The sequence below is a fragment of the Scyliorhinus torazame genome, chromosome 1, assembly GCF_047496885.1.
Source record: "Scyliorhinus torazame isolate Kashiwa2021f chromosome 1, sScyTor2.1, whole genome shotgun sequence".
NCBI lineage: Eukaryota > Metazoa > Chordata > Chondrichthyes > Carcharhiniformes > Scyliorhinidae > Scyliorhinus > Scyliorhinus torazame.
This window is the reverse complement of record NC_092707.1, coordinates 10,058,642-10,075,153: the sequence shown is the minus strand read 5'-3', so window position 1 is coordinate 10,075,153 and position 16,512 is coordinate 10,058,642. Positions and strand designations below refer to the sequence as shown.

Below are 16,512 nucleotides of genomic sequence, written 5' to 3'. Positions count from 1 at the left end.
GTCACCTCTTGATGTAATCTTCATTTGGAGAAAAAATGTAAAGTCAGTGGCTTTATCATTGAATTATCAGTCCTTCAGGATAATTCCCTGAATTATCAGGGATTATAATCCCTAAATGCCCTTAAAACAGTGCTGCTAAACCATCTTCTTGAACTGCTGCAGTCTATGTGGTAAAATGCTATTAGAGGTGTTGTTCCAGCGATGATGAAGGGTTGGCCAATATATTCCCAAGTCAGGATGGTTTGTTACTTGGAGGGAAACTTGGAGATGGTGTTCTCATGAAGCCACTATGCTCGTCTCTAGGTGACAAGAGGTCGCAGGTTTGGAGGGTACTGTCGAAAAAGCCTCAGCGAATTGCTCCAGTGCATCACGCAGGTGGTGAACAGTCCCAACCTGGTGACTTACCAACCTCATGTTTTACTGCACTCTCTTAATTCACATACATTATTGCCATGCTGATCCCGTCTCCTCCTTTACTCCCACTGAAAACCGTACTCATTTCCCAAGCAATACCATACACCTTCACAAACTCATCGAGTTGCAGAATTCCATATGGAATCAATAAAGGAATAGTGTTCAGAAATAATTTAAACTTACTCCTTTTCTCTTCAAATCTTTTTTCTGTCTGAACAACGTATTTCCCGTCTTTCATGGTTTTGAGAATGTGCTTATAGTATGGATTCAGGTAGTGATCAAAACGCAGAAAATCAAATTGAGAGTTCCGGGCTTGTTTAGCTTTAAGCATGATTTCGAACGGCGTGCCCTGCTTGCAGACAAATTTTGCTGTGCGTTCAATGATGGCATGCATTTTGGATGTTGCAGGCTGGAGAAAGAAATTTCTACATGTCATAACTTATATTCATAAGACAATGGCATTAAAACTGGGAAGACCCAAATAAAATATTCTGCCGACAGGGGCTGGTTTAGCACAGGGCTAAATCGCTGGCTTTTAAAGCAAGTCAAGGCAGGCCAGCAGCACGGTTCGATTCCCGTACCAGCCTCCCCGAACAGGCGCCGGAATGTGGTGACGAGGGGCTTTTCACAGTAACTTCATTTGAAGCCTACTTGTGACAATAAGCGATTTTTATTTCACTTTTTTTTACACCAATGACAGAATGTCAGTTGCAATCCTGAACATATTGGTTAGTTCATTTAATACTGGAGATTCAAACAATCACATTACAATCAACGCACTGGAATCTAAAAATACTAACAGGTTAAATTGTTGGGACACTAAACTTCATTCTTCCAGCAGAGCGGGGAGTGATTTTTGGAGGGGAGAGCTGGAAGGAAAGCGGAGTTGTTGATTTTTAACTTACTTTTTTGGAGCTTTTTTTTTCTCAGAACAGCAGGAAGCCGGAAGTCGGCCGTGGGGAGACCTGGGAAGGTTTGTATTACCCACTAAATTTGAACGGTGAGGAAACCCGAGATATTACACGTGTAGTGTCCCGCACCCTCCCTCCTCCTCTAGCCTAAAAGACTCAGTGCAGTGAGCAAGTAAGCTATTTACTTTTTTTTTCTTTCTTTTTTTACTGGGAGACTAAGTAAAGGTGATGGCAGCTAGAGCAGTGGAATGTTCCTCCTGCAAAATGTTCGAGGTAAGGGAGACCACTGGTGTCCTTGCTGACTTCACCTGCGGGAAGTGCAGCCATCTCCAGCTCCTCACATACTGTGTTAGGGAACTGGAGCTGGATGAACTGAGGATCATTTGGGAAGCTGGGGGGTGATAGATAGAAGCTACAGGGACATAGTTACACCTGAGAACAAAGGTAGCTGGGTAACAGTTAGAGGTGCGAAGAGGAGGAAGCAGTCAGTGCAGGGATCCCCTGTGGTCGTTCCTCTCAACAATAAGTATACCGCTTTGGATGCTGCTGGGGGGGGGGGGGGGGGGGAATTACCTAGCAGGGGTAGGCTGCAGCGACCGGGTCTCTGGCACGAGGTCCGGCTCTGGGGCTCAGAAGGGAAGGGGGGAGATTAGGAGAGCAGTAGTTATAGGGGACTCAATAGTTAGAGGTACAGACAGGCGGTTCTGTGGGCATGGACGAGGCTCTCGGGATGGTTTGTTGCCTCCTGGGTGCCAGGGTCCATGACGTCTCGGATCGTGTCTTCAGGATCCCCAAGGGGGAAGGTGAGCAGCCAGAAGTTGCACATTGGTACCAACGACGTAGGTAGGAAAAGGGGTGTGGATGTAATAAACAAGTTTAGGGAATTAGGCTGGAAGTTAAAAGCCAAGTCAGACAGAGTTGTCATCTCTGGTTTGTTGCCGGTGCCACGTGATAGCGAGGCTAGGAATAGGGAGAGAGTGCAGTTGAACACGTGGCTGCAGGAATGGTGTAGGAGGAAGTGCTTCAGGTATTTGGATAATTAGAGCGCATTCTGGGGAAGGTGGGACCTGTACAAGCAGGACGGGTTGCATCTGAACCAGAGGGGCACCAGTATCCTGGGAGGGAGGTTTTCTAGTACTCTTCGGGAGGGTTTAAACTAATTTGGCAGGGGAATGGGAACCGGATTTGTAGTCCAGCAACTAAGGTAGCCGATATTCAGGATGTCAAAGCATGTAGTGAGGCAGTGGGGAAGGTAACACTGACAAAGGAGAGTACTTGCAGGCACGGAGATGGGTTGAAGTGTGTATACTTCAACGCAAGAAGCATCAGGAATCAGGTGGGTGAACTTAAGGCATGGATCGGTACTTGGGACTACGATGTGGCGGCCATCACGGAAACTTGGATAGAAGAGGGTCAGAAATGGTTGTTGGAGGTTCCTGGTTACAGGTGTTTCAATAAGATTAGGGAGGGTGGTAAAAGAGGTGGGGGGGGTTGCATTGTTAATTAGAGATAGTACAACAGCTGTAGAAAGGCAGTTCGAGGAGGGTCTGCCTACTGAGGTAGTATGGGTTGAAGTCAGAAATAGGAAAGGAGCAGTCACCTTGTTGGGAGTTTTCTATAGGCCCCCCAAGAGATGTGGAGGGACAAATTTTGGAAAGGTGCAGAAGTCACAGGGTAGTAGTCATAGGTGACTTCAACTTCCCAAATATTGAGTGGAAACTCTTTAGGTCAAATAGCTTGGATGGGGTGGCGTTTGTGCAGTGTGTCCAGTAAGCTTTGCAGACACAGTATGTAGATTGTCCGACCAGAGGGGAGGCCATATTGGATTTGGCACTTGAACCAGGACAAGTGATAGATTTGTTAGTGGGGGAGCATTTTGGAGACAGCGACCACAATTCTGTGACTTTCGCTTTAGTAATGGAGAGGGATAGGTGCATGCAACAGGGCAATGGTTACAATTGGGGGATGGGTAAATACGATGCTGTCAGACAAGAACTGAAGTGCATAGGTTGTCAGGGAAGGACACAGTTGAAATGTGGAACATGTTCAAGGAACAGACACTACGTGTCCTTGATATGTATGTCCCTGTCAGGCAGGGAAGAGATGGTCGAGCGAGGGAACCATGGTTGACAAGAGAGGTTGAATGTCTTGTTAAGAGGAAGAAGGAGACTTATGTAAGGCTGAGGAAACAAGGTTCAGACAGGGCGCTGGAGGGATACAAGATAGCCAGGAGGGAACTGAAGAAAGGGATTAGGAGAGCTAAGAGAGGGCATGAAAAATCTTTGGCAGGTAGGATCAAGGAAAACCTCAAGGCCTTTTACACATGTGAGAAATATGAGAATGACTAGAGCGAGGGTAGGTCCGATCAAGGACAGTAGCGGGAGATTGTGTATTGAGTCTGAAGAGATAGGAGAGGTCTTGAACGAGTACTTTTCTTCAGTATTTACGAATGCGAGGGGGCATATTGTTGGAGAGGACAGTGTGAAACAGACAGGTAAGCTCGAGGAGATACTGGTTAGGAAGATGTGTTGGGCATTTTGAATTTTTTGGGGATAGACAAGTTCCCCGGGCCGGACGGGATATATCCAAGGATTCTATGAGAAGCAAGAGATGAAATTGCAGAGCCGTTGGCTATGATCTTTTCGTCCTCACTGTCAACAGGGGTGGTACCAGGGGATTGGAGAGTGGCGAATGTCGTGCCCCTGTTCAAAAAAGGGAATAGGGATAACCCTGGGAATTACAGGCCAGTTAGTCTTACTTCGGTGGTAGGCAAAGTAATGGAAAGGGTACTGAGGGATATGATTTCTGAGCATCTGGAAAGACACTGCTTGATTAGGAATAGTCAACACGGATTTGTGAGGGGTAGGTCTTGCCTCACAAGTCTTATTGAATTCATTGAGGTGGTGACCAAGCACGTGGCTGAAGGTAAAGCAGTGGATGCAGTGTACATGGATTTTAGTAAGGCATTTGATAAGGTTCCCCATGGTAGGCTAATGCAGAAAGTAAGGAGGTATGGGATAGTGGGAAATTTGGAGAGTTGGATAACGAACTGGCTAACCGATAGAAGTCAGAGAGTGGTGGTGGATGGCAAATATTCAGCCTGGAGCCCAGTTACCAGTGGTGTACCGCAGGAATCAGTTCTGGGTCCTCTGCTGTTTGTGATTTTCATTATTGACTTGGATGAGGGAGTTGAAGGGTGGGTCAGTAAATTTGATACGAAGATTGGTGGAGTTGTGGATAGTGAGGAGGGCTGTTGTCGGCTGCAAAGAAACATAGATAGGATGCAGAGCTGGGCTGAGAAGTGGCAGATGGAGTTTAACCCTGAAAAGTGTGAGGTTGTCCATTTTGGAATGACAAATATGAATGCGGAATACAGGGTTAATGGTAGGGTTCTTGGCAATGTGGAGGAGCAGGAGAGATCTTGGGGTCTATGTTCATACATCTTTGAAAGTTGCCACTCAAGTGGATAGAGCTGTGAAGAAGGCCTATGGTGTGCTAGCGTTCATTAGCAGAGGGATTGAATTTAAGAGCCGTGAGGTGATGATGCAGCTGTACAAAACCTTGGTAAGGCCACATTTGGAGTACTGTGTACAGTTCTGGTTGCCTCATTTTAGGAAGGATGTGGAAGCTTTGGAAAAGGTGCAAAGGAGATTTACCAGGATGTTGCCTGGAATGGAGTAGGTCTTACGAGGAAAGATTGAGGGTGCTAGGCCTTTTCTCATTAGAACGGAGAAGGATGAGGGGAGACTTGACAGAGGTTTAGAAGATGATCAGAGGAATAGATAGACAATTTGAGACTTTTTCCACAGGCAGAACCATTACAAGGGGACATAAATTTAAGGTGAATGATGGAAGATATGGGGGGGGGGATGACAGAGGTAGGTTCTTTACCCAGCGTAGTGGGGGCATGGAATGCACTGCGTGTGGAAGTAGTTGAGTCGGAAACATTAGGGACCTTTAAGCGGCTATTGGATAGGTACATGGATTACGGTAAAATGATGGGGTGTAAATTAATTTGTTCTTAATCTAGGACAAAAGTTCGGCACAACATCGTGGGCCGAAGGGCCTGTTCTGTGCTGTATTTTCTATGTTCTATGATTTTACAACCACAAACAGGCATGGGATGTGGGCATTACCAGTTGGGCGAGCACTTATTGCCCATCCTAATTGCCATTTTAGAGGGCATTTAGGAATCAACCACATAGCTGTGGATCTGGGCTCACATGTAAACCAAGGGTGGTAGATTTCCTTCCCTAAAAGGGCATTAACGAACCAGATGGGCTTTTACAACAAACGACAATATTACAGATTTTTATTGAATTCAAATTCCAACAACAAACGAAGATTGGGCAATATTGCTTGTTATTTATTTTTGCAACAAAATTGAAGGTTGGTGATATCCCACCATGGTCCAACCTGAATAGTTTGCCAGAATAATCTACACGGATGCACCACCTTCAAGTAAGATGCATTTTGTACAATGAACAAAAACAACCACTATTGTACACATACAGTTCCTAAACATTCCCACTGTTTCTGTTGCGAATCTCTCCAGGATGCTCTGACTTCATTGAAACACAAAAGCTTTTGTCGTAAATGCAAGCTCCAACTTATTTCCTCAACAGTCACAAATGTTCAGCATACGAAGGTAAAAGGGGAAAACAAAATTGCTGCCAACATTTTTAAAAACCTTTTAAACTATTCATATACCTTTTCTAATATTTCCGCATAGTTTACTATTTTGAACTGACAGCTATTCAACCCTTATATCTGTGCTAGCTCTTTGCCAGAGAAATTGAAAACTAATCTCACTGTCTCAAGACTCCTCCTATAACTATATTTTTCTCACTTATCCATTTTTTTCCCATAAAAGATAGACATGGGCACAAAAGCTAAATGCCACTGGACAACTAAGAGCAGACTGGACATGAAGTTGGCATTTGAGTGTGGCACCAAGGGGTCCAAACAAAACAAAAACGAATGGTGTTCAAAAATGAAAAGCCACGTTGTAGCCGTTGTCATAAAACGGAACATAGTGGAGGTTGTTAGGGACCAGGCATCAGAGGCCGAGCTCCATTGCAGGAGTTTTTCAAAGAGGTATCCTCAGCCCAACCATCTTCAGCTGCCTCTTTACTGATCAGTCACAAGGTTAGGAATACAACCATTAGTTGACAACAGCTACTTCAGTAATGAAGCTGTCTGTGTCAGTCTACAACTAGACGCAGGGAACATTCGGGATTGGACTGAAAAGTGGTAGATAGCATCCGTGCTACGAACTCCACTAAGAGATAGCCCAGTCAACCTTTCTTTACTCTTCAGCAGCACCATATAAAACCCTGCCAATGCCTTGGAGATCACCGTACAAACCATGACAATGCCTTGGAGATCACCGTACAAACCCTGCCAATGCCCTGGAGATCACCGTACAAACCCTGCCAATGCCCTGGAGATCACCATGCGCCAGCAATTTAAATGAGCCAGCCACATCTGTATGGTTATATAAACAGGCAACATCACTCCAAGTTCATCTCCAAATCACATATCTACACTGTTCTTTCTGCATCCCCAGATCAATATACCGGCATTTGCCACCCGTCACCATTGCTTTTCAGGATTGTAGCAGTTCAAGATGACATCACTACAATAGCAAGAAATGTATAGTTTCCATCACTGCCCCCATTCCAACTAAAAACAAATAGCGCCTCAACCAGTCCCTGTGGCTAAGTATTGCATGTTCCAACAACCTGCTACATAAAGAAACTGGCAACTCAGGGTGCTGAGAACAAAATAAACATTTCAGATATCCCGCATTATGTTCTTTGCAAAGGCCAGAATAGACCTGTTGAGCTAGTTGATTTGACCGTGACGTAAATTCTGAACAAGAAGCTTTACAAGATTTCTTTCCCACCACATTACAGAAATGTGAGATAAATCTTGTTCCGCCAAAGAACTACTGAACTTCGCAAAAAATTATAATTTGAAAACCTTGCTCTTTAAGTTGACTAATAAATAATGGGCGGGATTCTCCTAGCCCTGAGCCGGGCTGGAGAAACCCCGCGAACGTGCCACGAGAATCGGCGCCATTGGCGCCGGGGTGGTTGGCGCGGCGCCGGTCGCGGGCCACTGTATGCGGCCGGCCTGCCGATTCGCCGCCCTGGATGGGCCGAGCAGCCGTAGGAAAAGGGCTGAGTCCCGACAGCGCCGTTCTAACCTGTTATGGGCTGGCGGGACATCGGGGGGGCCCCTCAGATGTTGCCTGGCCCATGATCGGGACCCACCGATCGGCGGGCCGGCCTCTGTTGCTGGGGCCTCCTTTCCCACGCGCCGGCCGCTGTAGCCATGCGCCATGTTGCCTCGGGGCCGGTACGTTGAAGGAGGCCACTGCGAATATGTGCATGTGCGTGTTGGCGCCGGCGCAACTGCGCATGCGTGGATCCCGCGGCGCACAGTTCGCGCCAGGATCTGCAGCTGGAATGGCGCGAACCGCTCCAGCGCCATGCTGGCCCCCTGTAGGGGCCGGAATTAGACGTGGGAGCGGCCCGTTCACGCCGTCGTGAAACGCGACACCGTTTATGACGGTGTGGACACTCTGCCGCAGGATTGGAGAATCCCGCCCCTGATGTTCAGTACCATTTGAGTTGACTTTTTAAATTCTCATTCTGAGGAGTCACTTCAACCATAACTAATGCATAAAATGTAACATTTAATAAAATTAACATGTTAATGACTTATGAAAAATTAGACATGAAAAAGTAGTCATGCCATCAATATGTATTCTCTCTACTCGAGAATACAAGCCATGTAGATGATTTAACTACCAGTAATACTGACTCTTAGAACAGGAAACAAAATATAGCTAATTTCAAGAGGAAAGAAATAGGGCTCAGGTTTATTGGTCCCAAATTTAAGATTTGTTTTTTTACAAAAAGGAAACGCTCGCACCAGTTTTCGAATCATTAAAATTGGTGCTAATATTGCATTTTTAGGTCAAATTAGATTTTGCGTTCCTAGTCAAACCAATTTCCAGTAAAGTGTAACATGCCCGAAGAGCAGAAACCTCAACATCCATGGCATAGCCTGTTTTCAATTGCTCCAATCAGTGGATAATGGACCATTTAGAATGATAATGAGCAGCAAGACAATAAAACTGGCAAGACAATAAAACTGACTTTCTATCTCACCATGTATTAGTAATCACAAGGTTTCCTGTGGGAGGAGGGGGAAAAAGAATCATATGGGCAAGCTACTAGAAGCAGCAACCCAGCAGTCCTCAGTACAGATGGAGAAGGAAATTTCTACCTGTGTTTCAATACAAACATGCAAAACATCCAATAACCTAAGGTAATTTAATAGATTTAACTGCCAATAAATACCTGTTATACTCTCACAGAAATAGGATGCTATCTGAAGACCCTTATCATCAACTTTCAAGACTAAATGACAAGCTTTCAATTAATCATGTGAAATATCTAGCTCGATAATCACATTTTTTCAATGGCTCTCGCGTTGAATTTAGCAACAATGAACAAGACGCAAAAGCAAAAAATGTTATCTGGATGATCTGAAACACTGGAATAATTCTGAAATCCACGCTGTCGGCCCTACTTGCCCATTATCAGTCCTAAACTGCAGGCCACTAAACAATAAATCAGAACCCACCGGGAAAACTGACCATTATTGAATCTAATTCTCTGCACAGTGTTGACCTTCGAACAAGCTATAGTGCTGTCAGTTAGATTTTCCACAAAACTCAAGGATACAGTTCAGAAGAGCTTGCTGAACAGTTGAGTAAAATTATATTTTCCAATCAGGTGCAGTCTCCCTTAAATTATAGAAGAACTTAAAATAAGATACACCAACAAATACAAGGGTCTCAAAATCAAATTCACAGCCCATGAAAATGCCTCTTTTTGTAATTGGTAGGTATAGCATTTCTTCTGATCAAAAAATGGACTTCACTTACTCGCTACAATCAGAAACATTCTACGTGAAACAACTGCAAGAAACGCAAGATACTTACAACTTCAACGTCAGAGGGGACAAGTAGCCCAGGAGGAGCAGTGTATGGCTCCTCATTCTCTTCTGCATTGTCGTCACTTTCAACTGTCATTCAAAAGATAAAAAGTACACCATCAATGCAGTACAAGTACACCATCAATGCAGTACAATGTACAACTACAGTGACGTGTTCCAAATTTTTTTAAAAATGCCCCTCATCAAATAATTAGCTGAATTGTTATTCATTTGAAAATACCTCACCGCTTGACCATTTCATCAGAGTACCAAGTGTACATTTAATACACTAAATGTAATCCATAGTCTGAGGCAGTTAATGAAAATGTCCATTTATTCGTCTGCAATGATTAAATATCCTTCAGAGAGGACCTTTGGACTGTGCAGTACATCACAAAGACATGAAAGGTGCCAGTATAAATATAGCCGTTTCCTTCTTTCTTCACTCATTGGAATATTGATTAAGGAGTCAGAAGTTAAACTTGATACATTAGGTTGCATATATCAATTACAAATTAAGTCCATTGCAACTTGAACCTCTTTTCTAATGATAAACTGGAAACAAATTGGTAATTTTAAAAGCTGTTACGTTGGTTCATTTACACTAATTATATCTATACCCAAGGTTATTATATATTTAATTACCTTTTATGAAAATTACATTATGATTTAAAGCTTTTTTCTAATGAACATAGAATCATAGAACCTTACAGCATAGGAGGCCATTCAGGCAATCATGCCGTACTAGTTCCAGCAATGAGCACTTGTGCTTAGTCCCACATCTCCATCTTTTCTCCATAACCTTGTTACTTTCTCATCCTCCAGTACCTGTCCAACTTTCTTTTAAAGTTACTGATGGAATCAGTTTTTAACCACGTTTCACAGGCAGAACATTCCAGCAGCTCTCAGTGGAAATATTTCTCTTCATTTTTCCGCTAGATCTTTTGCTAATGATTTTAAATCTATGACCTCAGGTTATTGACTCACTCGCCAGAGGAAATAATTATTGCCACTTGTCAAAATCTATCCTCATCTTGAATGCTCTTTGGCCAACTCTTCATCTCGGTCCCAAGGCAAATGGTTCTAACTTTCCCTACCTCTTCTCATGACTAAAGTCCCTCATCCCCAGCAGCACCCTGGTAAACCTCCTCTGTACCCTTTCTAAGGTCTTTACATCTTTGCTGAAGAGTGGTGCCCGGCATTGTCCATAATGCTCCAGTTGAGGCCGAAGCCATAATTTTTAAAGTTCTAGGATGATCTCTATGCTTTTGTATTCTGTCCCTTTATTTATAAATCCAATGAACCCATAGCTTTTTGATCCACCCCAACATGCTACAAGACCTCACTCTGTAGCGACGGCATGGTAGCACAGTGGTTAGCACTGCTGCTTCACAGCGCCAGGGTCCCGGGTTCGATACCAGGCTTGGGCTTGCGGAGTCTGCACGTTATCTTCGGGTCTGCGTGGGTTTCCTCTGGGTGCTCCGTTTTCCTCCCACAAGAACCGAAAGACGTGCTGTTAGGTGAATTGGACATTCTGAATTGTCCCTCCATGACAGACAGTGACCCAAGCCGGAAATCGAACCCGGGACCCTGGTGCTGTGAAGCAAGTGCGAACCACTGAGCTACCGTGCCGCCCATAACCCAGGTTGGCCGGCCGAAGTCTTACTTGTCTGCTTAAACAAAGAAATACACATCCCTTGCCAAAGACAATGTAGCAAGGTAGGAATCACATGGCATGGTTTGTGGAACCAGTAATAATGCTTTGCAGAACTGCAAACTCACCATCCTACAAGCAACCTCACAGAAAAAGGGCGCTGCCCAGATTTGGACGCATGACCCCCATTTACACTGCTACTATTGGAAATTCTGTACCATTGTCTGCAAGACTGATTTATCTCTGCATACCTATCCCATCAACCGCACTATCTGTGCGGTCTCTGCACGTTTTACCCATGTCTGCGTGGGTTTCCTCCAGGCGCTCCGGTTTCCTCCAAGTCCTGAAAGGCATGCTGTTAGATGAATTGGACATTCTGAATTCCCCCCCCCCCCCCCCCCCGTGTACCCGAACAGATGCCGGAATGTGGCGACCAGGGGATTTTCACAGTAACTTCATTGCAGTGTTAATGTAAGCCTACTTGTGACACTAATAAAGATTATGTGAAGTCAACATCACCAGAAGAGTGAATTGTACGGTCACCCAACAACCTCCATGAAGGAATACTTCACTGGATTTTGATTCTGGACTCTGGAACCCATGTGAAATATCATTTCTTTCCTATGAGGTCAATGCACTTTTAAATCTTTCTTTTCTTTGTCCCTCTTAAGAAAACCAGTGATATACTGAAGGAGTGTTACACGTTTTTTTATTCATTCATGGCAAGTGGGCGTCATGGCAATGTGACACCATTTATTGCCCATCCCCAATTGCCCTTGAGGGGCAGTTAAGAGTCAACCATATTGCTGTGGATCTGGAGTCACATATAGACCAGACCAGGTAAGGAAGATTTCCTTCCCTTCGGGACATTAGTGAAGCAGATGGATTATTCTGTCAGCATTAGACTTTTAATTCCAGATTTTTATTGAATCGTCCCGGTTGGTCACCTTGAGATGAAGCGTTTGCTGGGTGGGTGGGTGAAGTCTTCTACCAGTGGCAGATCCGGATTTTTGTGCACACTTTCTCACAATCGTGCTATGCTAGCTGTCATAATAGATTTGTGGTGACACAATGTTGCAGAGCATAGGTAGTCATTGTGTGTCTGTTGACCAAGTTACTCCGGAGATGTTCCTCATGGTCTCACTCAACTGGACATCTTACCAGAGTTCTTCCAGACAGCAGCTCTTGAGTAGCAGAGTGCCAAAGAGGAGGTTCTTAAAAGTTCTGGTGTTGGCTCCCCAAGAGGTTCCTGCTAATTTGTTGCAAGTCTTCAGTTTAGCTGAGATTTTCTGGAGATGTGGCTTGAAGGTCAGTGTGCAGTCCAAACGACACCGAGATAGGTAGGTACAGGGTGGTGTCTGATGCAGCTGTCGTTTAGGTAGAAGTCAGGTTCTTGGTGACTTTGGTCTCCTTATCTGAGGAAGGATGTTCTTGCTATGGAGGGAGTGTAGCAAAGGTTTACCAGACTGATTCCTGGGATGGCAGGACTGTGATATGAGCGAGACTAAGTTGGTTAAGATTATATTCATTGGAGTTTAGAAGAGTGAGAGGGGCTCTCATAGAAACTTACAGAATTCTAACAGGATAGATTCAGAAAGAATGTTCCTGGTGGTGGGGGAGTCCAGAACTAGGGTTTGAGGAAAAGGGGTAAACCTTTTAGGACTGAGGCAAGGAGAAATTTCTTCACCCAGAGAGCGGGGAATCTGTGTAATTTGTTACCACAGAAAGTAGTTGAGACCAAAACGTTGTGTAATTTCTAGAGGGAATTAGATATAGCTCCTGGGGCTAAAGGGATCAAGGGATATGTGAGGGGGTTAGGGGGGAGAGAGAGAGGCAGGATCACGGTATTGAACTTGATGATCGGTCATGATCATAATGAATGGCGGAGCAGGCTCGAAGGGCCGAATGGCCTCCTCCTGCTTCTATTTTCTATGTTTTACTGTATGAACATAAAGGAGGGAATGTTGCAATCCCTCGCACCCCACGTTTCAGTGCGTGCAAATAACTAACCCTCTGAGGTCATCCCATCCCATCAAGTTATTTGTGGGGTTATTACCAGAAACTGGATCACACCAAAACAGAGGGATTGGAAAATATGCCACTGCTTATAATGGGAGGGGCAAGTCAAAACGCATTTCTGCTTAAGTCTGGATGGTGAGAAATGGGTGGTGAGAAGAGAAATTAATTCTATTTAATTTAACCACCCTCCTGTCCATAACATTGCCTTGCATGCCACCCATGAGAATTTCTGTATATGAACATCAAGATCCCGCTGCTCAACTACTTTACAAAATCGTTCCATTTAATAATATATTGACTTTCTATGTTATCCCTCCCTGTATTTCTCTTCACAATTCTCCACATTGTACTCCATCTGCCCATTTCACCATCCTGCAACTGATCACTATCTACCACTTTGCCAAGTTTAATTTCATCTGCAAACTTTATAATGCTGATCCCAATATCCGAGACTGGGTGAAATTGCAAAAAGTTTTGCATCCAAAACGGACCCTTGTGGAATATCACAGCAAAGCACCTCACAGTCTTAAAAACATCCAACGCCAACTTCCATTCCCTGAACCATACCACTTTTCCCCTTAATACTATGTGGCCCCCATCTTAACACTAATAATCTTTATTACAAGGATATTACATTGCAATGAAATTGCTGTGAAGAGGTCTCTTGTGTGGCACTTTATTGAATGTCATCTACTGCCCTACCTTGATCAACCTTCTCTGATTCCTCAAATCAAATTAAGCTAATCAGGCACAATTTATTTTTAAACAAATTCATCCTTCCTCCCCTTGATTAATCCAAGAATTTCTAAATGAGAGGTTTTGTCCCCAATAATGGTTTTCCAAACTTCCCCACCAATATTCGGCTGACTGACCCATGGTTTTCTTGTTTCTCCTTTCTTAAATCGGTGGATACACATTAGCAACCCTCCAGACTATTAAATCCAGTGCGGATTGAAAGCCATAACGAATCATAGAGTCCCTACAGTGCAGAACAGGGCCAATCGGCCCTTCAGGTCTACACCGATCCTCTGAAAGACCACCCGACGGAGGCTCTTTCCCTTGCCTTATCCCCGTAACCCTATAACCCCACCTAACAAAGAACATTGCAGCACAGGAACAGACCTTCGGCCCATCAAGCCTGCACCGATCCAGATTTCTTATTTAGACCTACTATGTCCATGTGGGTTTCCTCCGGTGCTCCGGTTTTCTCCCACAGTCTAAAGATGTGCAAGTTAGGTGGATTGGCCCCTTAATGTCCAAAAGGTTAGGTGGGGTTACTGGGTTATGGCGGAGGCGTGGGCTTAAGTAGGGTGCTCTTTCCAAGGGCCGGTGCGGATTCGATGGGCCAAATGGCTTCCTTCTGCACTGTAAATTCTATGATTCTACGATACTACTTATTGCCCAAACTATCTGTATCCCTCTATTCCTCGCCCGTTTACGTGTCTATCAAGATACATCTTAAACCTTGCTATCGTGCCTGCCTCCACCACCTCCACTGGCAATGCGTTCCAGGCACCCACCGCCCTCTGCGTGAAAAACTTCCCCGCACCTCTCCCCTGAACTTTCCTCTCTCACCTTGAACCTGTGCCCCCTTGTAATTGAGCCTTCCACCCTGGGAAAAAGCCTCGACTATCCATCCCGTCTATACCTCTCGTAATTTTGCAGACCTCAATCAGGTCGCCCCTCAGCCTCCATCTTTCCAATGAAAACGATCGTAGTTTATTCAGCCTCTCCTCATAGCCAACACCCTCCAGCCCAGGCAACATCCTGGCAAACCGTCTTTGCACTCTCTCCAAAGCATCCACATCCTTCTGGTAGTTTGGCGACCAGAACTGCACGCAACATTCGGAATGTAGCCTAACTAAAGCTTTATACTGCCAACTCTTGTACTCAATGCCCCGGCTAATGAAGGCAAGCACCTAGATCACCTTTATCCACCTGCATTGCCACTTTCATGGAACTATGGACTTGAATGCCCAGATCCCTCTGCATGTCAATGCTCCTAAGGGTTCAGCCATTTACTATATAATTCACACCTGAATTTGATCTTCCAAAATGCATCACCTGGCATTTGTTCAGATTGAACTCCATCTGCCATTTCTCTGCCCAACTCTCCAATCTATCTATATTCTGCTGTATTCTCTGACAGTCCCATTCACTATCTGCAACTCCACCTTTCTTCGTGTCATCTGAAAACTTGCTAATCAGACCATCCACATTTTCCTCCAGACCATTTATATATATTACAAACAGTGGTCCCATCACTAGTTTATTCACCACTAGTTACAGATCTCCATTCTGAAAAACTCCCTTTCACGGTTCTCCTGGTCTCCTCTTGCCAAACCACTCTTTATACATCTAGCGAGCACATCCCGAATCCCAAGCAACTCTATCTTTTGTATCAATCTGCGATGAGGGATCTTGTCAAACGCCTTACTAAAGTCCAGGTAGACAACATCCACAGCCTTTCCCTCATCAATTAATTTTGACACCTCCTCAAAACACTTTATCAAGTTGGCAAGACATGACCTTCCCTGCACAAAACCACATTGTCGATCACTAACAAGTCCATCTTCTTCCAAATGTGAATAAATCCTGTCCCTCAATATCTTCTCCAACAGCTTCCCCACCACTGACGTCAGGCTCACCAGCCTATAATTACCTGGATTATCCCTGCTTCCCTTCTTAAACAAAGGGACAACATTGGCTATTCTCCAGTCTTCTGGAACTTCGCCTGTGGTCAAAGATGATGCAAAGATATCTGTTAAGGCCCCAGCTATTTCCTCTCACGGTAACCTGGGATATATCCCATCCAGCCCAAGGGACTGGTCTACTTTAATGCGTTTTAAGGTATCAAATACTGCCTCCTTCATTATGCTGACATGTCCTAGAGTATTCACACACCCACCCTTAACTTCAATATCCATCATGCCCTTCTCCTTGGTGAATACCGATGCAAAGTACTCATTAAGGATCTCACCCACTTCCTGACTCCATGCATAACTTCCCTCCTTTGTCCTCGTGGGCCTACTCTTTCCCTAGCTACCCTCTTGCTCCTTATATATGTATAAAAGGCCTTGGGATTTTCCTTGACCCTGCTTGCCAATGACATTTCATGGTCTTTTAGCCCTCCCAGATCCCCGTTGAGTTTGTTTCTACTTTCCCTATATTCTTCAAAAGCTTTGTCTGTTTTTGTTGCCTAGACCTTACGTATGCTTCCTTTTTGACTAGTTTCACATTTCCAGCCATCCATGGTTCCCTAATCCTGCCATTTTTATCCTTCATTTTCGCAGGTACATGTCTGTCCAGCACTAATCAGTCTTTAAAAGACTCCACATGTGGGATTCACCCTCAAATGTGGATTCACCCTCAAACAACCGCTCCCAATCCACATTCTCCAGCTCTTGCCGAATCCTGTTGTAGTGAGCTTTCCCCCAATTTAGCACCCACACTCGAGGACCACTCGTGTCCTTAGTCACGAGTATTCAAAAACTTACAGGA

General features: G+C 44.6%; 1 protein-coding gene across 5 annotated transcripts in view; it reads right to left on the bottom strand.

Annotated features, from left to right (window-relative positions):
- Window positions 1–16,512, bottom strand: part of sfswap (splicing factor SWAP) — a 155,631-nt gene that overhangs the window by 132,546 nt on the left and 6,573 nt on the right. For all 5 annotated transcript variants that reach the window (XR_011949477.1, XM_072518075.1, XM_072518159.1 and 2 more), the window contains exons 4-5: window positions 9,346–9,428; window positions 598–823 (exon numbers count right to left, since the gene is read on the bottom strand). Coding sequence is in view for 4 of the 5 variants with exons in the window: in XM_072518075.1 (XP_072374176.1) it covers window positions 598–823; window positions 9,346–9,428 (309 nt within the window). In the remaining variant the exon portion in view is untranslated. The remainder of the gene's footprint in view (window positions 1–597; window positions 824–9,345; window positions 9,429–16,512) is intronic.